The 23,248-nt window shown below is 45.8% G+C and overlaps 1 protein-coding gene and 1 non-coding gene across 2 annotated transcripts in view; both read left to right on the top strand.

The window, feature by feature from the left end:
* AP3B1 (adaptor related protein complex 3 subunit beta 1) overlaps window positions 1-23,248 on the top strand; it is a 192,846-nt gene that overhangs the window by 142,629 nt on the left and 26,969 nt on the right. Inside the window, exon 23 of the mRNA XM_058656402.1 lies at window positions 16,228-16,459. Within this exon, the coding sequence (XP_058512385.1) occupies window positions 16,228-16,459 (232 nt within the window). The remainder of the gene's footprint in view (window positions 1-16,227; window positions 16,460-23,248) is intronic.
* LOC118760368 (U6 spliceosomal RNA) lies at window positions 12,831-12,937 on the top strand. The gene has a single exon (XR_004996743.2). It is a non-coding gene; the product is annotated as a U6 spliceosomal RNA (small nuclear RNA).

Below are 23,248 nucleotides of genomic sequence, written 5' to 3'. Positions count from 1 at the left end.
CAATATATCTTTAAAAAGTTTGTTTTTTTTGTTATATGGTTGTTTGCTTAAACACATAGTTGTGTCTCACCAAATTTGAGTGCTTTGCAAATTTCTGTACTCAATGAGTAATTAGAATAATTTAACGAAAATGATAGAAATTAATGTCAGTCTGGTTTTTAACTGATTCTCCCTTAGAAAACTATTTTTTAACAGAATGATGCATGTGAGTCAGCTGACCTTCAGTAAGTGGAAGACGCAGGAATCCTAGCATAGGTCTCCTTTTTGTGTTTGACTAGGACATGTGTATTTGAGGACTCACCGATGTGCTTTCTGTGGGACTATTTTTATAGATATGTGGCTCAATGCTTCTATCTTATTCCAAAGCTATCAACCAAGAGGTGCTCTTATATGTCAAGAGGTAGTGTAATGATCTGAGCAGGTGTCAGATTAGACATAAAAATTACATATCATGGTTGTGTGAAATTTCTCTTTTTTCTCAGTTCCCCACGAATAGTTTGGGTAGAATAAGTGAATATAGCTGAATGTCGTTTATCGTCTTTGTGGAATTGCTATCTGTGGGAAGAGCGGATTCCCTTTTGTCAGAGGATATGCTTCTCGTTATGAGTCCCCTCCCTCCCCCAAACCTGAGTGTATTAGTTAACCACGCACAGAATGGCTGCTGCATGATGAACGTTGTGCAGTCGCCCTGGGTCCAGGCCTGGCGTTCAGGCTGAAAGTGGCGCATGGGCACAGTGGGTGTGCATGCTGCCAGAGCTGCAGAGGGCAGTCCTTTCGTGTTTCTCATGTACTTGTGTTGGAAAGCAAATGCCATCTGTTTATGAACTTCCCCCAAGAAGTGCCATGCTGTTACACAGACACGTCTCTCAGACCAATGCAGACTGAACTGCCTCTCCGAGTGGTGTTTGTGAATGTGCCAGGTGGCTGCACTTGTGTCATCTGACCTGGTTTCTGAGCACCTGTGGTGCACCTGTATTAAGTGTCCAGGCATTACCAGGGTCTGGCCACCTCAGCTTTTACAGCAGCATTTGGCACAGTGCTTCATAGCTGGCAGCCACAGGTTCACTGTGAGGAAAGCATCCTTGATGTGTCCCACATCACAGCGCAGCTGTTAAGTTCCATGCATGGGTGTTGAGTAATGCTGAACAAATCATTTGATCTGGCACTGACAAGGAGGACTCCAAAATCACTGAATCTTAGGCAGTCTAATTTTTAAAGCTGATAATTTTGTATGGTGGGCAGATAGTGCTATAAACACTCAAGTGACCCTTAGCAAAATAAAGAATCCCTACCCCCCCGTAGATTACATGGCTAGGTAATCCAGTATAGTGGTTTTCAACAAGGCATCCCATTGCTTTTATTGGTTTCCTGTTTTCTGATTTTATCCAGTAAGGTTGGTGGCTTCGAATGTTTTTGTTACTTAGAGTCCTGAAGGTCAGAGATTTAAAAATTAGTCTCAAATAAGCTGATATCAAATGTCAGGGTGCCTGTGTTCCTTTGGTAGCTCTGGGGGGAAATCTGGGGTTGGGAGCTTTTCTCCCTTTTCTAGAGCTGCCCACATTCCTTGGCTCGTGGCCCACTGCTGTCCCAGAGCTGACTTTGACGTGTATTGTTATTGCCAAAACTTGGAAATCACAGGGGAGTAGGAGGAAGGTTCCATACCACACACAAGCGTGTGCTCTCTGGTTGATGTGGTGGGGAGCCAGTGTAGTGTGTTTTTGGCCATCTGCTTCATTGGGGACATTTTATATGAGGCTGTGTTGTTTAGCTCTGATCCAACTCATTGAACTAAGGAAAATCTGAAAACTTCCGATTATTCATATTTGCTTCTTCATAGTACCATCATTGTCATCATCATCATAATCATTGTTGTCGTCAGAAAGTAAGAGAAAAGAACACAGAGCTCCCAGCCACTGTTTCACTTGTTAGGTGCCTGGAGCAATCAGAGCGGGGCTAGACTGAAGCCAGGAGCCTGGAACTCAGTCCGGGTCTCCCACAGAGCTGGCCACAGGAGCAGACGCTTGGCCATCCCCCTCCCCTCCCAGGCGGCGCGTTAACAGGAGGCTGCAGTTGGGAGCTCAGCCAGCACTCCAACACGGCGTGTTAGCATCCCGCATCACCTCAGATACTTAAGGAGAAGCATCGCTGTTCTAGTGGCCCTTCTGGGTACTTATGTAAGTCAGAGAGTTTAACAAGTTTTATCAGTTACCCAGGATTTCTTGGTGAGATATTGATTTATCTCATTGGATAATTAAATTCTTTCTGTGCTTAGATGAAAGAAAATTCAGAGGGAGTTGATACTTCTTAAAAATTGCTTTATTTTGACAATCTTTACATAGTTGATTAGGGAACAGATGTTCAAGGGCAAGAGGAAAGTGGGTAAGACTATTGTTTTCACATTATTGCTTCCCCCCCATATCTGTGGTAAAGGGGTGGGGGATAAAGGGAAAAGTCCCATCCAGCCTCCCACTCATTCCAGGTCCCTGACGTAGGGCATGCTCCGAGGGTCCTGCTCAAGTGGTTTTGATAGTTCAACAGTTCTGAATTGCTGCCAGTCTTGATGTTCCAAGCATGATGAAACCGCTGCAGAATCCAGTGGTTGACACAATCCACCTTAGAGTTTCTATTTGCCAAGATTTTCACTGCCAACACATGACTGGGGTAGTTGATTGATTTGTTCTGTGCTCCGTCCTCTGTTGTGGTACCAGGTGTCCTCTGCAGGTTCCGATCGACTGCCATATCCTCCCTGTGCACCTGGGTATGCTGTCCACTGCTCCCTCTGAGCCTCTGAGGAGGCTCAGCTTTGACACTTGCACTCCATGGTCAGACCATGGAACCTGCAATTCTCTTCATAGTTGGGGTTCTGAGTCCAGCAGTTAGACTGGGGAGGTCCCCAAAGAAACTTTGTCTGGGGTGATCCCAGACGAGATTCTTATATGTGTACTTGCGAGTACAGGGTCCAGCATAGTCCATCTGCCCAATCAGCTGGTGGTTGCAATCGCTGGGGAGTTGATACTTTTAAAAAGTCACACTGAAGCATGCCAAGAAATTTTGTGTATGTTTAGTATTTTTAATAGTTACATGGGACATAATAGTATGAATAAAATTAAATGATATGAAAATCATAAGGAATTCCAGAATGGATTGTGATGGAATCAGAGGGACTTGATTTGGCATCCTGGGACTAGAGCAGGGCACTGTGAGGAATGTGTGATATTTCAGTAAATGTGATTTATGGTGGTGCTTCATGAATGAAGAAGAGTGATTATCTGACTCAGATGGACTTTGTGCAAGATTGTCCAGAGGTGAGGGGCACATTGAAATTTAGGATTCCAGTTCAGTATGTTTAGAGGGCTGTGTTTTGGGTTGTAAAGGCTTGCTTTTTCTTAAAAAGTATTGTGTACCCATGAAATCTTCTTAAGATGAAGTGACACTTGGGCCCAACGGCGTGGCCTAGCAGCTAAAGTCCTCGCCTTGAACGCCCCGGGATCCCATATGGGCGCCGGTTCTAATCCCGACAGCTCCACTTCCCATCCAGCTCCCTGCTTGTGACCTGGGAAAGCAGTCGAGGACGGCCCAATGCATTGGGACCCTGCAACCGCGTGGGAGACCCGGAAGAGGTTCCAGGTTCCCAGCTTTGGATCGGCGCGTACCGGCCGTTGCGGCTCACTTGGAGAGTGAATCATCGGACGGAAGATCTTCCTCTCTGTCTCTCCTCCTCTGTGTATATCTGGCTGTAATAAAACGAATAAATCTTTTTTTAAAAAAAAAGATGAAGTGACATTTTCTGAGAAGACTCGGCACAAGAAGTGAGGTAAGTTATCTCCAATGGCTGTTTCCTTGGCTGATGAGTCATTTTAGTCTGCTGTATTTCGTAAGAGTTCACCAAGCTGCATCCACTGTCCCTCCCCCCCAAAAAAGGCTTGTTTTCTATCAGCCTTTGTGCCTTAAGCTGAATGGATGACCCTCTTCTCCCTGGGAACTCAGTTTGGAGAGGAACCCTAAGTGTCCACTGCTGTCTGCTAGTGGAATGCAACCCGCTCCAGGATGGGAGCCAACATTCAGATCTTCGCGTAAGTGGTGTGTAGGTTGAACTCAGGTGGTGGGATGCATTTGTGCCTTAGGCACCTGTATTGATTTACCTGGGACTCTGTGAGGTGTCCTCAGTAAGCTCTCAGAGCAAACAAGCAGAAAGTACTGCAACTCTGTGACATGGTGAGTGGGTAATGCTCTGAATAGAAAGGGAAGTTTTTCAAGAGGTGGATTTATTTTTGGACACTAACCTTTTTTAAAGTAATACATCATTCCCCATCCAACAAATGCCTGCCATTGCCAATAATATGTTGGCTTGTCCATTTCCAGCTTGTACAAATAAGTGAAAGCCAAGGACATTATAGTTGGGAGGGAAGAGGACTATTATTTAAAAGGCTTTTAAATGATGTCACTATATATTCTTTTAACAACATCCTCTAAAAGCCTTTGAAAAAATAGTCCCTTCGTCCCTCACTTGTTAACAAAGCCCATCCGGGGATGGCTCTTTAAGAGGCTGTTAAATGGTGATACTATATTTTTTAACATCAGCATCATTTAGAAACCTTTTAGAGAGCACTCCTCTTTGCCCACATCTGACAGAAGGGAGAAAAGGACGTGAGGGGAGGGATTGCTCTTTTAAAGGCCTTTGGATGGTTCTACCAATAAATACTGCAATATTGTTATAAAAGCCTTTTCCAATGGTGATTCAGCTTTTTGATATGTACTTGTAACCTCATGGCCCCTTGATATCTAACAGATTGGTGTTTTAATGCTGGCCAAACCTCAAGTTTACTTATAGTTTCAGTAATGCCTTTGAAAGTGAACTTTTTGCAGTTTTAAGTTCAGTTTTACACACTCCATGCCATCAGACACTCACAGCACATCATTGAACCAGACAGGTTTGTGTAGTGTGCCCCATTTTACAAAAAACAAATGCAGCTTCTGTGACTCCGCTCTGATCTCACACCTGCATCCAGCCCGCTCAGCCCCTGGCTTCATGACCCAACAGCAGTCTCGGTGGCCATCTTTTTTTGCTTTGAGATTTATTTATTTGAAAAGTTATGTGACAGAAAAAGTTCTTCCTCGGACTGGTTCATCCCATGTGTCTGCAGAACCAGGACCAAACCAGACCAAAACTAGGAGCCCAGGACCTCCGTCCGGTCACTCACATTGGTGGCAGTGGCCGAGTGAGCCGCCGTCGGCTGCCTTCCCTGATGCATCATCGGGAAGCCAAGCAGGCCAAATGTGAAGCTGCATCCCTGTGCAGGTGCAGGTGTCGGCACACGTGGTGGAGCAGCCTGCAGTGCCACACTGGCCCCACCAGCATTTTTTTTAAACGGTGATCTTCGTTGATCTTTGCAACATCCAAAATAGTGACTTGGTTCCTTGAAAGTTGTAAATCTAGGATTCTGTCATTTCCATATTGATGGCAGATGCTTTGTAAATGCTGGAATCCTGATGGTGAAGTGGAATGCTGAGGCCACAGCATTCAAGCCTGTTTCAAATTTCCTCACCTTGTGATTATGCTTTAGAAAATGTCAGTGGGAATCAACTTGGAGACATCAAGCTTAGCAAATATGAACTATCTCAAAATTGTTCTGGTCTCTTTTCAAACTTTGGAAATCTTGGGCAGCAAGGATCCTGATTGTTAATTAAGATCGTATCCACAAGTCTCCCCAGATGTCACGCGTCTGTGCGGGTCCCGTGTGCTCCCAGTGACTCACTGGTAGAGACGGGGAATGTCTGCTGGCATGACTGAGCTGCCTCTGCAGGGTTGCTCTGTGCATACTGATTTAGGAATGGAGGCTTGCTGCTTGATAGAGATGACACGTAGTATGGCTGCTATTTTGTAGTGGCTTGCTGGCAAGCATTGTGTTCAGTATTGGAGAAGGGCGTGTATATGAATAAAGTCGAGCTTGCACGTGCCACGGCGGCCGGACTCCTCCCAGGACACTCCTGTGATGGACTGATGCACTTTCAGGAAAGTGGAGTGAGTTTGCCCTCATCAAAGAGCTTCGGGTCTTGAGAAAAGAAAGTGGAATTTTCTTAGCAGCGCCTCCCCGCTCCCTGCTTCCCTGTCAGCAACGCAGAACACTTGGCCAGAGGAGGCACACAGCCACCCTTCATATGCAGAAATCCAGGGCATCTGAAGGCCAAGCTCGCACCAGGTGACTGGCACTCCAGACCTTGCATGATAAATTAAGTTCTCTAGATCCTTCCTCCCCCTTCGCTGAGACATTTTAAATATTTACACACATATCAGGGAGACCATACATTGTGTTTATGTAAGTGTGTGTGTACACAGCACTCATGGTCTTGGAGGACCCATTTCCCCATTCATGCCTGTGTGGAGCTCTTCAGCAGTCCCGGTGCTTCGGGCTGGGAGCGGCAGTGTGTGAGGAAGCATCAGCTGCCAGAGCATCCCAGGAGATCTGGTGTTAGAATTAGCTTTGCCAAGACCTGCGTGCGGCACAGTGGTTAAGACTGTGTTTGGGGTTCAAGTCTCAGCTCCTCCCCTGACTCCACCTTCCTGCTCCTGGGAGCCCTGACAGCCAGCAGGTGACTGCTCGGGCGCCTGGGTCCCCACTCCCTCCAGGGAGAGCTGAGTTGAGTCCCAGGTTCCTATAATAAGTAACCCGCCTGCATAGCCTCGGTTTGATTTTCTAGCTCCAGGAGCTTGTCCAGGGAGTCTCAGGGACCCTAAGGTGTTCTCTTTCAGGGCAAAGCAGTGATCTCATCTCTTGAGTTGACAAGAATAGCTGCCAGTCTTGCTTCGACCAGATGCTGCTCCATGCAGCTTTCCTCTGGCGCAAGTGCCCTCTATTTGGCCTCCTTCCTGGCATCCTTTGTACCAGTGAGATTGTTGTGGGAAGCTCCACAGTGTTGCTCAGACCAGGGGTGGGGAATGTCCAGCAGTGCAACCATTTGGTCTGGCCCTGTCAAGGCAACCACAGGACAGCCTCGAAACTCGCTAAATCTATAACAGGTTAACTTTTCAGTTAGTTGATGATTTCGTGTGATCCAGAAGCAATGCAGCCAGCATCTAAATGGCTCTTGTCAGAAAGAAGGATCCCCACCCCTGCGCCTAGACCATTGTGTCATGGTTCTCGTCCTCCTTGCCAGAGGCCCATTCTGCCCTCCCGTCCCTCCCGTCCCTTCCCTGACCTCTGCACCACTGACATGGAGTGAGGATGCTGGCAGTGCCCTCGTGGTCCCTGCAGCCCGTCATCCTGGAAGCCCTCTTTGTGCCGCGGCACAGCCTGTGCATCTGCCGGTTCTCTGCCCTCGCCAGGCGTGTTGGTGTTCTGCTCTGGAGCCTCTGTTGCACGGGCGTGAGAGCTTGAGTGTCGTAGCACCTCCGAGCTTTTCGGCACAAGCCCGTCTCACCGAGGCCTGTACAGTTGCAGAGTGCTTGCACCACCCCTCACTGAGAGCAGGAGCTCCAGGTGTTCCTGAGTCTTTACAGGCAAAGTGGCGGGAAACGCATGGAGTCTGAGGAAGGGAGACCCATGTGAGCCATGTTGTGTAGATGGGGAGGTGTGAGGAGGTGTAGAAGCTGGGAGGGATCGCAGCCTGTTGACCACCAGGGAGTTTACTCCTCTTATGTCTGTATAGTGGTTGAAATCCCCCTCAGTAAACATGCATGACTGTATCGGTGTGTGCTGGGACTAAGAGGAGAAGCAGAGGGGAGCACTGAATGTGGTGCTCAGGGGGAAGAGCTGAGCGCCTTCTCTGCCTGTATTTGTCATTGCATTGTGAATGGATGGGAGGTCAGTAGAGTTACTAACACCAAATGAGGCCCACGTCTGCCAAGAAACAGCTGAATTCCTTTGTGCTTAAGAGGGTTAAGAGGAAATTTGTTAGAACTTCTCTGCTAAGTACTTTAAAAACAAAAACTCAGCTTGTTTTTATTAGCACCCTTAAACCAAATCAGGAAAGAAGCATTAAAGCAGTCGTAGGAAATAACCATGAATGACAAATCTGTCTGGCGTGCCTGTGATATTGATCTAAGAAGGAAGTAATCAAAAGTGTACTTGGATCATTCTGATTTCAGATTTGGAAAAAGTATTGCAGTATGGATAGTAAAGCTTATAGGTCTGTGTCGAGCTGGGGAGTGGGAAAGTGCGCCCTAGCAGCTCTCCTGATCTTAACGCTGGTAAAAGTTGTCTGTGTCTCATGCCAAGGTAAACAGATGCTTTTTGTAAGGGGCCAGGTAGCGTTACGGGCTCCGCAGGCCGCGGCCGCTCAGCCCTACCGGTGTAGCGCCAGAGCAGTTGCCAGCAGGCTAGGTGAGTATGTCCTGTGTTCCCATGAAACTTCCCTTAGGAACAGGAATGTGTGTCTCAGCGATTTTTAACATCAGAAAAAACGTGACTTTTGGTTCTCAGACACAACAGTATAAAAGCCCTTCCTGGGTATAGGCTGTACAGAAGAGGCAGTGGACTCCGCTGGGCAGAGAGATGGGCTTGCTAGATGATCGCAACACCGATCAGAAATTAAGATTTCCATTGCATGTTTGCTTAGAATGGATTCAGTCTCTTGACAAATAGAGTTTGATGTGCAGTTTATATTTTCCAAAATAAGAGAAATCATTTTTTAATAATACATAGGGACTAGTAAAATAGAGTATCAGCAGTGACCATGCTGCTTAGAACATCCAGACTTAACACAGATAGGAAATTATCTTTTAGCATCATAAGTCACTTTTTTAGAGTAATCTTTATTTTAGAAGATGAAAATTTCTTTCTTTGAATCATGGTTATAGGTGAAAGCTCACTGGAGATGCCCTGTCCTGTACTTCCTGCTAGAGCCAGGGCCAGGGACAGAATATAAAATAGAGTAGATGGGACAGTCCTGTGCCTGTCAGCTCTTACAAGCAATACGCACTGGCTTACACAGTGCAGCTTTCTCCCTGTTTACAGCTGTTCTCTTCCTTTTATAGACTATCTATCCCAGTGAATGCCACTGTGAAACAAGACAGTCAGAACTAGATCCAGAAGGCGTGTTTTATACTCTGAGGGTCTTCATAGTTTTGAAATTCAAAACAGAATAGGTGAGTGATGTTTAAAAATGATGCGGACGAGGCTGGGAGGGGTTGTGTCCGTAGCGCTTCGCTGCGTGGGGGAACGGCAGTGCAGGTGCGCGCAGGGTTATGCTAAGGCATGTACTCGACACTCCATGTTTTATTTTTCAGCTCTCATTTTAAATTTTATAATTCAATCATTTTGAGCAGCTATGTTCAAAAGAAGTTTTACAACTTTAATCTTAATAATCTCAGAAAAAGCAGACATGGGCTGTCGTAAAATAACTATTAGTGACTAGTTTGTGTCCTATAAATCTAACTCGAGTTGATAATATGGTCCATTACCAGCTAACTGCAGAGAGTATTTTTCATTTTACACTCTTCAGTTACTTTTTAGTGAAGTGTTAAAAAATATGAAGCTTTTCTCCTCTCTAAAATTGCACGCTGTCTGTCTGTTATTAGGGAGATAACAGCTCTTATAAATGTTTCAGTAAGCGCTAAGTAGACAGTTATGTGCACTCTCATTCCACGCTTATTTGCTTACTGTAATAAACTGATAAAATATGTGTGGTTTGTCTCTGTGTATCTGCAGGCATCATGAGTCACATAGATTTCCTTTAGAAATAATGTTGTGTCTGCAGAATTGATTGCTTATTTTCATAAACCATCTAAAGGTACACAAACGGCTTTTATGATTTGAACATATGCTGTGTGAAGATTTGTGGAGGATCACCCCATTGTTACATGGTGCTTCTTCCTTCTCTTAGCTCTTGGTGGAGGCTTTTTCTTTCAGAATTCCTTTGGTTACTGACATAAGTGCCTCCTCAAGAATTACAGGGGTGACCCGTATCATTTGCTGATAACACAGCTGAATTGTTAATTCTTTGAGCATTACAAGTTAATTAAATCAAAATTAATGTTTTATACCATTTACGCAACCTCTTTTTAAAGTGATGCTTATACCTAAAACTATTGTATTGCAAGAATTAGTGTTTGTATCCTAGAAGCTTTTCTGGGTAATGAGTTGTTCTTTTTGTATGCCTTTAGCAAATAAGAATTTTATTTGTTTGTATCAGTCTATAATAGGTCATCTTAAAACCAACAGTGCTAATGTTGATAAGCTCTGCTGAGTCCCACCGTCATACCCCTATACAGCATGACATTTAGCAGTCGTGTTATAATTGCGTATTTAGCATCAAATCAAGGCTAGTTGTCACCAACAGCAGTCATATCATTTGAAAATCCTGATAATCGTTTAAATAATAAAATTTTATTTTGAGTTTTGCAAATGTGAAATTCTGTTACACATTGAGTACAAAAGTGGAGAGTAGATGAGAATACAGATAATAGATTTAACAAAGTAAGTAAATTTGTTTATATATATATGTTTAAAGAAGTTGTTGATTGCTTTTAGAGAAAGAGCAGGAATCAGGTCAAAGAGATAATTGGGCTGTGACTCCATGAAATGACTAACACCGGGGCGAAGCTGTGGGTCAGAGCTGAGCTGGGGTGTCTGGAGAAAATGGGCCGAGGGAGCCGTGCAGGGAGCACTGCTGATGTAAAGGCTCCCCAGGGTCCGCTTAGCGACGGAAGTGACGTCATGATGAGCAGCCTAAAAGTGAGGCTTTTCCAGGACTGTTTGTGTTTTGCTGTCTCTACTTGGAAGGTTTTGAACAGAGGAGCATGACGTGACTGCATTTTCACTGACGAGTTCTGGATACAAGCCCCGGAGTAGACTGGTCAGAGTCGAGCATCTGTGTACCATCTGGAATGGGAGAAGCAGGGAGAGCCTGAAGGAGGTGGGGGAGAAGCGAGGGAGCCCACGTGGGTTGGTAGGTGGAGGCAGCGAGAAGCAGTCAGGATTTCCGCGGTTCATTCAGATCACTCCACACCCTGTCAGCGCTCCCCACGCTGGGGCTCTCACGCGGTGCTGAAGCTGAGCTTCTGGAGCACTGCAATACTTTGTCTTTTCTCTGCATTGTTCTGCCTAGTACAGTGGTTGCCACAACTAATTCCGTAACAGGTGAAACAGCAAATTAACAAATTCGTGACTAGTAATGGTTAATGCTTAGCAGTGCTCTTCTTGGAGATAGAGGCCCCAAATCCCTGATGCTTCATAAGACCAGCTTTCTCATCAGGAGGCTCTTGGGACGCCTGGAGCCAGAGAGCAAGGACCTCAAGCTGTACTTGTTGGTGTGGACCTTGCTCTCTGACCCCAGGAAAGGACTCAAGTGAGTTGGGAAGGCCCACAGAGAGGAAAGAGTAGCCACAGCAAACTGCTAGTTGAAGCCTGGCTTTACCTAGAGACATGGCAGGTCCAGTAGTTCACTCCAGCCCGCAGCAGACCCAAGTGCTTGGTCTCACTGTTCTGTGTATGCCAACCCTTGAGGGAAGGGTGCAAGAGACTCTCTTCTCCCAGCCTTTACCCCGCCTATCACGGCCCTGAAATCTCACTGCTCCCAATCAGTAGTGGACTGAGGGACATGAATGATGGGAACACAATGTGAAGTCACTTAAGAAACAGAAAAACTGAAAAGCAAATTGCAGGCAGGAAAGCTAGAGGGAGTACTTTGCAGAAAACTAATCTGAGCAAGGGTAGGACCCTGTCGAGACCTCAAGAGTTGCCAGCTGCGTAGCCTGTGTGTGCTTCCCTGGGGCAGTGCCTCTTCCTGTGCCAAGACGTGTGGTCGCAGGCAGAACTGTAGCTTTAAATCTCATTATTGTAGCTGCTTGAGGAAGGCTGGGTCTGCTTCCTAAATCCCGAACCTAAAAGTCTTAGGATAAGGACTTACTGAGCAAGGAGTCATCTCTGGCCCAGCTAACTGGTGCCACACTATGGAGTGGCGGAAGAGCTGAGCCCTGGGGAACGCATCAGCAGTCACTAGGCTGTGTTTGGTTGGCAGGTGATGTGCAGGGGTGTCGCTTAACCCTGGTTCCACTTTCCAGTTTCATGTTTCATGATTTCAGTTACCCCAGTCAATTATTCTATGGAAAATGCCAGAAATCAACAACTCATATAGTACGTGATAGTATGCATAATTATTCCATTTTATTTTCAGTTATTGTTAATCTCTTTATCAGAGATAAGTATATGTAGGTGAAAAAGATGGTATATGTAGTTCAACAAGCGTGCTGAACGTCTTGGGATCGTTTGCACAGACGAGGGCTGACTGTGTGTTCCTGAGATGAGCTGTTCTGTTTAGATTTGCTAAGGAACTCCTTGTTTTACATCTCAAATTCAGGTCGTTGTATATTTTACTTTTTTACACCTAATTGTTGATTTCTGTAACATATAAAGTAGAAAAATAATCCACGATGTTTAGCATTTTAGAATATAATCAGCTACAGATCTAATAAATATGCGTATTTCTGAAGTATAGGTATTTGACCATCGCAATATACAAGATGTTGAACAAAAGTTGTGGATGGTGTGTGCTCTGTGCGGAGACTGTGTGAGGACTTATGGGACCCACTGGCTTCACTGAGCATGTCACCTAAGTAGTCCGTGTGGATGTTTGGAAAGTTTGGTTTAAAATGACATGAATGAACTTGGCAAGCAAAGGTTAAAAAGTAACCAGATAATCGCCAGTCCCTCGCTCTGCTTCAACACGTATATGTTATTATGGCAGAGTAGCGTTTGCAGTGCCAGTTGTTGTGGAACAGTGCGTGGATCCCCCAGATTCCCCTGGAGGACCACCAGGAGGACCAGCTTAGACACTGCTTCGCTCAGGGAATATCTCTGCCCTTGAACTTGGTTGAATAAAAAAGAGTTCTTGTGCTCGCTTTGGCAGCACATATACTAAAATTGGAACGATACAGAGAAGATTAGCATGGCCCCTGCGCAAGGATGAGACACAAATTGGTAAAGCATTCCATATTTTACGTGGTACTTAAAATGTCCCCAAATTGTCCAATGGAAAACCTGCAAAGCAGCCTTCAGAGTTCAACCAAAATTGTATAGTATGAAGAAACTGGATTTCTGTGTTTTCATCTTTATTGCGTGAAAATGAACTTGTATTACGTTGTTACACCTTATCTAAATAAGATTCTGATAAGGGTGTGCTGTCAGTTGAAGAAGGGCTCCTGAGGGTCCAGTGTTGTGGTATAGCAAATGAAGCCACTACCTGGGATGTCAGCATCTCAGAGGTGCAAGTTCAAGTCTTGGCTGCCCTGCTTCTGGTCCCCCAGCTCCCTGCTAGTGGCCTGGGAAAGGCAACAGAAAAAGGTCCAAGTATTAGGGCCACTGCCTTCCACATGGGAGACGTGGATGGAGGGCCTGGCCCAGTCTCAACTGTTGTGGCCACTTGGGAAGTGAACCAGTGGATGGAAGATTGCTTCTCTCTCTGTCTCATTCTGACTTTCCTCAAGTAGGCACAATGGTTAGGACTGGGCTAGGCTGAAGCCGGGAGCTGCACCTGGGTGTCTCACATGGGTACAGGGGCCTAAGGACCTGAAGCGTCCTCTGCTGCCTTCCTAGGCCACAAGGGAGCTGGATTTGAGGTGGAGCAGCTGGGGCATGAACCAGCGCCCATAGAGGAATAGCCTGTGCACACTGTGTTGACCCTAAGAAATAAAAGTCATAATTTCGTCTCTAAAGTACTAAAAAAAAAAGAGTTCTTTATATGTTCTTTAGCATTTTTGTAAATAGTCATACTAAAATACAGAATTTTGACACAAGAGAAAGTTTTTCATCCCAGCTGTATTTAAGGTTGATTGTCATGGCCTCTGTGGCATTGGAATTTATGGAGAAAAAATGCTTTTGCTGACTGCAAGCCTGTATCTTCCATATTTTAAATTAAATATAATTATCCAATATAAATATTGTATGTTCATTAAGTGTTCTATGTATGACTGAATGTTCATGCTTAAAAAAAATCAATGCTTGACAGTTCATAATGAAAATAGAATTTAGAATAAACTTTGAAATAGAAAGATTTAAAAAAAGGAGGAGAGAGATAGGAAGATCTTCCGGCTGTTGATTCACTCCCCAGCTGGCCCAACGGCCAGAGCTGCACCGATCTGAAGCCAGGAGCCAGGAGCCTCCTCTGGGTCTCCCATATGGGTGCAGGATCCCAAGGCTTTGGGCTGTCTTCAGCTGCTTTCCCAGGCCACAAGCAGGGAGCTGGATGGGAAGTGGGGCCGCTGGGATTATAATCACTGCCCAGATGGGATCCCAGCAAGTGCAAAGTAAGGACTTTAGCTGCTAGGCTATCACCCCAGGCCCGATACAATCTATGTTTCTACAGTAAAGTAGGTAACCTAGTTTAGGGAATGATACTTGCTAGGAAAATATGTTAATTAAGCCTCATTAATTAGAAATTAATTTTTAAAATGAAAAGCTTGTCATGTCCATTCAATCGAGCCAGTATGCAGTATATGTAATCCTTGAATGCTGAGATAACCACTCAGCACCTAGCAGCTAAACTCCTCACCTTGAATGCGCAGGAATCCCATATGGGTGCTGGTTCTAATCCCGACAGCTCCACTTCCCATCCAGCTCCCTGCTTGTGGCCTGGGAAAGCAGTTGCGGACAGCCCAATGCATTGGGACCCTGCACCCGCGTGGGAGACCTGGAGGAGGTTCCTGGCTCCTGACTTTGGATCAGCACAGCAACGGCCGTTGCACTCACTTAGGGAGTGAATCATCAGAAGGAAGATCTTCCTCTCTGTCTCTCCTCCTCTCTATATATCTGACTTTGTAATAAAAATAAATAAATCTTTAAAAAATATATCTAGAAAAAAAAAAAATACGTACCTGGCAGGGGAAATACCATGATCACGCAGGTAGTTTTCCCAGGGCGAGGCTCATGCGTTGCGGTTTGGGTGTGCTTACCCTTGCGATTTCCCCAAGAATATAAATAAATAAATACAGAGCACACACACACACACACACACACACACACGACAATGTGAGTGAACACTTGCTTGCTCTCAAAGTAGGGAGGAACTTCCCAATTATCAAATCAAAGGAAGAAGCTGCTGTAAACTAAAGGGTCCTGATCTTTCTGTTACTGGGAGAGAAATTCAAGAGATGATGTTTGGATTGGTAAGCAACTATTATTAGTCATTGTTGGCACACATTACTGTCTCTTTTTTAAAGATTTGTTTTATTTTTCTTGGAAAGGCAGTTATATAGAGATCAGGAGAGACAGAGACGAAGATCTTCCGTCCAGTGGTTCACTCCCCAAGTGACCGCAACGGCTGGAGCTGAGCCGATCCGAAGCCAGGAGCTGTTCCAGGTCTCCCACGCGGGTGCAGGGTCCCAAGGCTTTGGGCCGTCCTCAACTGCTTTCCCAGGCCACAAGCAGGGAGCTGGATGGGAAGTGGAGCTGCTGGGATTAGAATCGACGACCATATGGGATCCTGGCGCGTGCAAGGAGAGGACTTTAACCACTACGCCATCGCACCGGGCCCCACAATACTGTCTTACAGTTCATATACCTAAGAACATGATTTTGCTGTTAAAACCAGTAAGAAGGGTCGGTTACATGGCGTAGCAGGCTAAACCACTGGTTGCATTGCCAGCATCCCACAGGGGTTGTAGTTCGAGTCCTGGCTGCCTGACTTCCTTCCTGTCCAGCTCCCTGCTGATGTGCCTGGGAAAACAGCTGAGGATGGTCCAAGTCCTTGGGTCCCTGCAGCCCCATGAGAGATTCAAAAAGCTACAGCTTCCTAGTTTCTGATTGGCTCAACATCAGACATTACAACAACTTGGGGAGCGAGCCAGCAGATGGAAGACTAGTCTGCCTTTCCTTTTCTCTGTGTAATTCTGCCTTTTGAGTAAAAATAAATCTTAGCAATAAATTAAAAAAAAAATAGTAAGAAAACAAGATGACCAGATATACAGCATCTGGCGAACAATCTAACCAAAACTAGAAACTCTAAAAACATGACTGGTAACGATATTCATCTCTTCTTAGTAGGCTTATATTGTCAAAAATATCTTTTTATGTTGTGCCTGAAGAGCACAAGAAGTACATTGTTGTAAGGCATTTACTGTGCGTGTTTGTCATTCCTAACTAGCACCTGTGTGTGATAGCCTCCTAACATGGTTGTCCTGGTTTATACAGTGCTCTGGGGAAAGCAAGAGAGAGTGTCATAAACGTTTGCTTCTTTCCTAGGAGAATTAGTAACTTTATTTACTAATACTTTCTCTTTTCCCGCGTGCAATAGGTCAGCTCTCCCGTGTTTGTGCCAGTGAAAACGCATGTGCTGCTTCACCGGATGAGTGGGAGAGGACTGGCGGCCCATTACTCCTTTCCCCGGCAGCCCTGCCTCTTTGGTGCCAAGATGGTCTCTGTTCAGATAACACTGAATAATACTACTGACCAGAAGATCGAAAATATCCACATCGGGGAAAGAAAACTTCCTGCTGGCATGCAGATGCACGTTTTCAACCCAATAGGTAAAACGCCGGTTCTCCTTGAGAGCTTTAGCCGTGTGTGGTAACTGAAAGTTGTGAAGTAGCAAAACAGAATGCTGTTGTGTTGGGTTTGTTAGCGTTCACTTGACATTGGTTTTCTCTTTTAAGCGGAAGTGGTTGTGTAACATCAGTCTTGGCACTGGGTCTCAGGCTGTAACAGAGATGGTCTAGTGATGCGGGAGTCTGTGTGTGACGCTGTCTTCTGAGTTGCCCATCGCTCGCAGGGTCTGCCGCCTTCCCTGCGTGCTGCAGGGGGTGCTTGCAGAGAAACAGCCCAAAGCACGGCTCTGAACTCCACCTCCTGTGTCCTGAGGTCCTTCTCTGGAGAAAGCAAGGGCACCAAGACCAAGTGTTTTCATGTGTCCTACCTTCCTCTCCAGGAACTAAACCAAAACAATACGATTCAGCCACATTGTCTTTTCAAATATGTTTTATATTTAAAAAAGAGGAGAAACCTCCCCTATCTTGGGCTTGGAGTCTTGCCCACGCAGGGACCTGCTGGCGCAGCAGGTGTCCTGTTGGAGTGTGCCGTCGACAGCCGGCTTCAGGTGTCACATCTCCCAGCCAGGCGCCGCTGGCCATTGGTTCTTAAAGTATGCCTTTCAGAAAGGGAAAGGACGAGCAGGGGTGGCTCAGCCAGCTAAGCTGATGCCTCCCGTGCTGACGTCCATAAGGGAGCAGTAGTTTGAGTCCTAGCCACTTCTCTTCTGCTAATGTCCCTGGGAAGGCAGCTTGGGCCCCGCCCACAGGGACACCCCGATGGAGCTCTAGGCCCCTGGCTTTGGCCTCCTTACCACAGCTGTTGTAGCCATTTGGGAATAAACAAGCAGATGAAAGATCTGTTTCTCTCTTACTCTGTCACCTTACTTGTCACCTTATCTTTTACATGCATCTTTAAAGAAAACTTTATATGTAGCAATTGTATATCTTACCTTTAATTTGATATAGTATTGTGTGTATCTGTCTCTATTCTTTGTGGATTTTTATAAGTAAGGACAGTCGTAAGGTTTAGTTGTGGGAAACTTCAGGCAAATCTGATTTTTAAATATATATATTTCATTTTTGTTGAGAAGACAGATTTACAGAGAAGGCTAGACAGAGATCTTCATGCACCGATTCACTCCCCAAGCGCCCTGGACCCTGAGTCTCAGTGCAGGTGATCTACAGCCTCCTGGGGGACCGTCAGCCAGAGGTGGGATTGGGAGTGTAGCTGTGGGATGTAGCTGCCCCACACCATGTCTGAATTAGTATGAACTCAGATTTCGAAGGCAGACTCCTAACTCACAGCTGTTCCATTTTTCTTCATCTGAGTTCTGTGGTGTTAATAAATTTTCTCTTCTTGCAAGCTATGAATAAAGGAAATCATTCTTTGTATTCTTTCACAAAGGAATAAAGCAATTTCTAGTAGATAATGCCTTATATACCAATTTTTTACAGTAGACTTGTATAAACACCTGTACTAGGCTTGTAGAAACCCCGAAAGTAAGGAACGGTGAAGTTAAAGTAAGCTAACTTCAGAATCCATTTGATATGTTTTTCTTTTTTTTTTTTTTTAACATTTATTTATTTTTATTACAAAGTCAGATGTACAGAGAGGAGGAGAGACAGAGAGGAAGATCTTCCTTCTGATGACTCACTCCCCAAGTGACCGCAACGGCCGTTGCTGTGCTGATCCAAAGCCAGGAGCCAGGAACCTCCTCCAGGTCTCCCACGCGGGTGCAGGATCCCAAAGCATTGGGCTGTCCGCAACTGCTTTCCCAGGCCACAAGCAGGGAGCTGGATGGGAAGTGGGGCTGCCAGGATTAGAACCAGCACCCATATGGGATTCCTGCGCATTCAAGGTGAGGAGTTTAGCTGCTAGGCCACCGCGCTGGGCCCAATATATGTTTTTCTTCTATTTTGTTATTAGATATAAATATCCAGATATCCTGATTTTTATATTTGTATGAGAATAGTAGTGTATGCCAATTTGGGGTGTTGGTGGTTTGTAACATTAACCTGTTTAATAAGAAATTTTGATTTAAGAAGTATCATATAACTGACGTGTGAATTATCTAACATTGAAATGTTACCTAAAGGGGCCAGACATTGTGGCACAGTGGAATTGGCCACTGCCAGCACTGCCAGCATCCCATATTGCAGTGTTGGTTTGAGTCCCAGCTATACTTCCCATCTAGCTTCCTGCTACTGCACCTGGAAAGCAGTAGAAAACAGCCCACTTGTTTTGGTCCCTACCACCCCTGTGGGAGACCCAGCTGGAGTCCCCGAGTGACCACTGTGGCCTAGCCTACCCCTGGGGTGTGAGGAATGAGCCGGTAGATCAGTCTCTCTGCTGTCTCTGTGTGTCTGTCTTTCCCTCTCTCTAATTCTGCCTTTCAATTAAGTAAGTAAATATTTAAAATTTTTTTAAATGTCACCCAAAAGTCAAGACAATTAGGCAGCATTCATGTCCTCAGCATCAACATAATGAAAGTGAATTGATCCCGTTTGGCGTGTGTGAGCTAAAAGAAATAAATGTAACAATTGTGTGATATGGCCTTCACACAGAGCACAGCAGCCAAGTGTCTCTGCTGTGTGTGTCCCTGCCGTGTGTCCCTGTCATGTGTGTCACTGTCGTGTGTCCCTGCCGTGTGTGTCACTGCCGTGTGTGTCCCTGCACAGAGCACAGCAGACATGTGTCCCTACCATGTGTGTCCTTGCCGTGTGTGTCTCTGCCGTGTGTCCCTGCCGTGTGTGTCACTGCCGTGTGTGTCCCTGCACAGAGCACAGCAGACATGTGTCCCTACCATGTGTGTCCTTGCCGTGTGTGTCCCTGCCGTGTGTGTCCCTGCCGTGTGTGTCACTGCTGTGTGTGTCCCTGCCGTGTGTCCCTGCCGTGTGTCCCTACCATGTGTGTCCTTGCCGTGTGTGTCTCTGCCGTGTGTCCCTGCCGTGTGTCCCTACCATGTGTGTCCTTGCCGTGTGTGTCTCTGCCGTGTGTCCCTGCCGTGTGTGTCCCTGCCATGTGTCCCTGCCGTGTGTGTCCCTGCCATGTGTCCCTGCCGTGTGTGTCCCTGCCATGTGTCTCTGCCGTGTGTGCCCCTGCCGTGTGTGTCCCTGCCGTGTGTGTCCCTGCCGTGTGTCCCTGCCGTGTGTGTCCCTGCCATGTGTGCCCCTGCCGTGTGTGTCCCTGCCATGTGTCCCTGCCGTGTGTGTCCCTGCCATGTGTGTCCCTGCCGTGTGTGCCCCTGCCGTGTGTGTCCCTGCCGTGTGTGCCCCTGCCGTGTGTGTCCCGGCCATGTGTCCCTGCCGTGTGTGCCCCTGCCGTGTGTGTCCCTGCCGTGTGTGTCCCTGCCGTGTGTGTCCCTGCCATGTGTGTCCCTGCCATGGTGTTGGCCATCAGCTCTTCCTGTGTTGATGCACTGGTGTTTCTTTCAGTTTGTTGGAACTTCTTAGATTCCTCCAACATGGAGTTCTTTTCTGTGTGCTTAGGTACGGTTATAGACTTTGCTGTGTACAAATCAGCCCTCAAAAAACACCCTAACATGCAGCAATAGAAAAATAGTCTGTCTTTGTTTTCATGAAATAAGGTAGGTGAAATACTTGTTTTGTATGTTAGGTGTATATGCACATGTTAAATCTAACAGCTCTCTCATTTTTCACTAGTTTGTTTTCTTTTTGTGTGATAATGTATACTGACTTTTGTGTGAATTTTGTCCTGCCTTCCATGTGAAAGTGGATTCTCTGCAATGTTAGCAGTACTGGGTTATTTTTCCCAAAGAGATCAAATATAAAGGAGATTTTTTTAAAAGATTATTTATTTGAAAGAGCCACATAAAGAAAGGGGGAGAGAGAGAGAGATCCTCCATTCTCTGGCTCACTCTCTAGATGGCTGTGTTGGCCAGCTCTTGGCTAAAGTGAAGCAGGAGCCAGGAGTTCCACCAGGTCTCTTGGAGGGGGCAGGGACCTAGGCTGTTCTCTGCTGCCTTTTGCAGACCATTTGTAGTGAGCTGGGTGGGAAGTGGAGCAGCCATGGCAGATGGCTCTCATTTGGGATGCCAGCACCATAAGCAGCAGTTTTACCCACTACGTCACAACAAGGGCACTCTGGGATTTTTTAGGGCGGGGGGAAGGCAGATATACCAAGAGATGAGACATTGGCGTTCCATCCACTGGCTCACTCCCCAGGTGGCCCAACGGCCAGAGCTGAGCCAATAGGAAGCCAGGAGCTTCTGCCGGCTCCCACACAAGTGCAGGGTCTCAGTGTCTTGGGCCATCTTCCACCACCCTCCCAAGCCAGAAGCAGGGAGCCGAATAAGAAGTGGAGCAATTGGGACACAAACCTTTGCCCGTACGTGGGACACAAACCTTTGCCCAGCTGGTGCAAAGCATGGATTCAGCCATTAGGCTATCATGTGGGACGCACCCTGAGATTTTTTCTTTTTGACACCAAGAATGGCCTTCAGGTCCCTGCTCCATGACTTTGTTAACCTCAGTGCTTGTAAGATTTCACCAACTACATACAAATAGATGGCTTCCTGTGTGGCTTCATTTTCCATTATTAATGATGTGGAGTCCTGGAAGCAGTGCCTTCCAGCCATCCAAGCACAAAGCAGTAAATCTGGAGGTGGAATCCAGAGGAGAGTCTCCTGATTGGGTAAGCTTCCTCAATTTAGTGTATGAATAATTTTAAGTTGATGATTTTGCTCTTGAAGCATTCACATAATAAAACACACCATTGACTGTGCACTGTGCTCCAGGATTAGCTCTAGAGACCGAGACCGCGTCCAACAGTGCAAAAGACTGCTGTCAACACAGCTCCTAAGTGCCGTCCTTTGTCAAAAAAAAAAACCACAGTGCTCGGTGCAGAAAGCTCTGAGTCACAAATGCCTCCTGTTCTGAAGGTATGGCATCTGCTACCAATGTGTTGATATAATAAGAGCAAACCTCAGTGTGTTTATGGCCCAGAGGAGGACAGTACAGATGACCAAAGCTTCTGTACCGTGGCTGACAGTGCTGTGAGCTAATGTCTGTAACTTCAGGAAATCAGAAAGTGCATACATTTGTAGGCATGCGCGGTAGTGGCAAATTTGCCAAAAATATAGACAGCAACTTTTCTGGTACTTGTGTGGCAAACTGAAAATAATAGCTCTGTAAACAAAGAAAATCCAAGCTAGGATCAGCAAACTAACATACCACTGAGCAACCCAGTGACATTTTATTTTTATTTTAAAGATATATTTATTCACTTTGAAAGCCAGAGACATTGGCTTTCAAAGGGCGAAGAGATGGAGAGAAAAAAATTGGTCCACCCCACCAAATGCCTAAAAAAGCTGGGCCGATGCCCGGAACCTCCTGTGGACCTCCTCCTTGAGTGGGCCGTCATTGCAGACAGGCAAACTGCAGCAAGGCACCCTGGTCTGGGACGTAGGCCTCCTGAGAGAGAGAGCTCAGTGATCCCAGCCTGACTCGCTCCGACAGCTCCGTGCAGTCAGCATCATGGAGTCCCTTCTAGAGCGTCGTCTTCACCACGCCTGTGAGAGAGAAATGGAATCCTTCTGTGTTTAAGACACGTGTTTACTTGAAAGGCAGAGGTACATACAGAAAGGAAGAAGCAGAGAGAGAGCTTCCATCCACTGGTTCATGCCCAAGTAGCTACGCACACCAGTTCCGTGTCCGACCAAAACCAGGTGGCAGGAGCTGCTCTGGTCTCCTGTGAGTGCAAGGGACCAAGCTCTGGGCTGCTGTCCGCTGGTCCCTCCTAGGCACATTACCGCAAGTGGAGCAGCTGAGACTTGAGCCAGTGCCCATTTAGGATGCTGCCATCTCTGGAGGCAGCCTTCCCTGCTTGCCACAACACCAACCCCCGAAAGAAAATTCTCAATACATCAAGTACAGTTAATTGTGTCCCATTGACACCATCATTTGTTGAGGTCTGTTGTAACTGGAAAGCCTTCTTGCCAGCACGCCATGGGACAGTCAGTTCACTGAATTTGAAGTATAGTTGTTAAAATACACTACATTTGACAACATGTAGGGGGAGAAATGCAGGCCTAAAGCTGTGACACTGGCGGAGTTTCCTTTGGGGTCTGTCGGTGGGTGTGTGCGCAAGACGCCTCGTGCTTGCTCTGGAGCTCAAGGCTTTGGCATGGCAACAGAGTGAAGTGCTGCTTTTTGTCTTTAGTTTTTATCATCCTTTGCTGAGAAAAGGAAACAATATTTTGTGCTATTTCCCACACTTGGTTAGTTGATAATTGAAGCTTCAGAAATTCCAGATCTATAAATTGTCACTGTATTATTTATTTAATCAAGATAATCAACCTCTGAATTTTCCTTGAGTGCTTCTTGAAATAATTGAGTTACATTTATTGTACTTTCAATTATGCCATTCATCAGTTAACTTTGGAAGAATGTCTTAATTTCTTCAAACTTTATTTTCATTTGCATTTCTAAATTTTGACTATTTCTGCCCTGAGAATTTGGAAGATTATGTAAAAGGTTCTTTTTTGTAACTTGATATGTATCCCACAGTTTTTAATTCATAAGCTAATACAAACTCCAAACAGTTTGCTGAGTGCTCTAAGTAAGAACACATTTATTCCCTTGTAGCTTTCATAGTCTGTACAGGCAGAATTGTAACCATGACATTTCACAGGAAGACGTATTTTTCTGAAACAAACAGATAATGGTATTTTCAGTGACATCATGTAAAAAGAGAAAGAAACCTTTAAGCCCAATAGTGAGATTGCATTGTATTTGTTTTATTGTTCTCAGTCGGCCCTCTTGTCTGGT

This window comes from Ochotona princeps, chromosome 28 (assembly GCF_030435755.1).
Source record: "Ochotona princeps isolate mOchPri1 chromosome 28, mOchPri1.hap1, whole genome shotgun sequence".
Taxonomy (NCBI): Eukaryota; Metazoa; Chordata; class Mammalia; order Lagomorpha; family Ochotonidae; genus Ochotona; species Ochotona princeps.
Note: the sequence above shows the minus strand (reverse complement) of the source record. Positions and strands in the feature narration are given on the sequence as shown.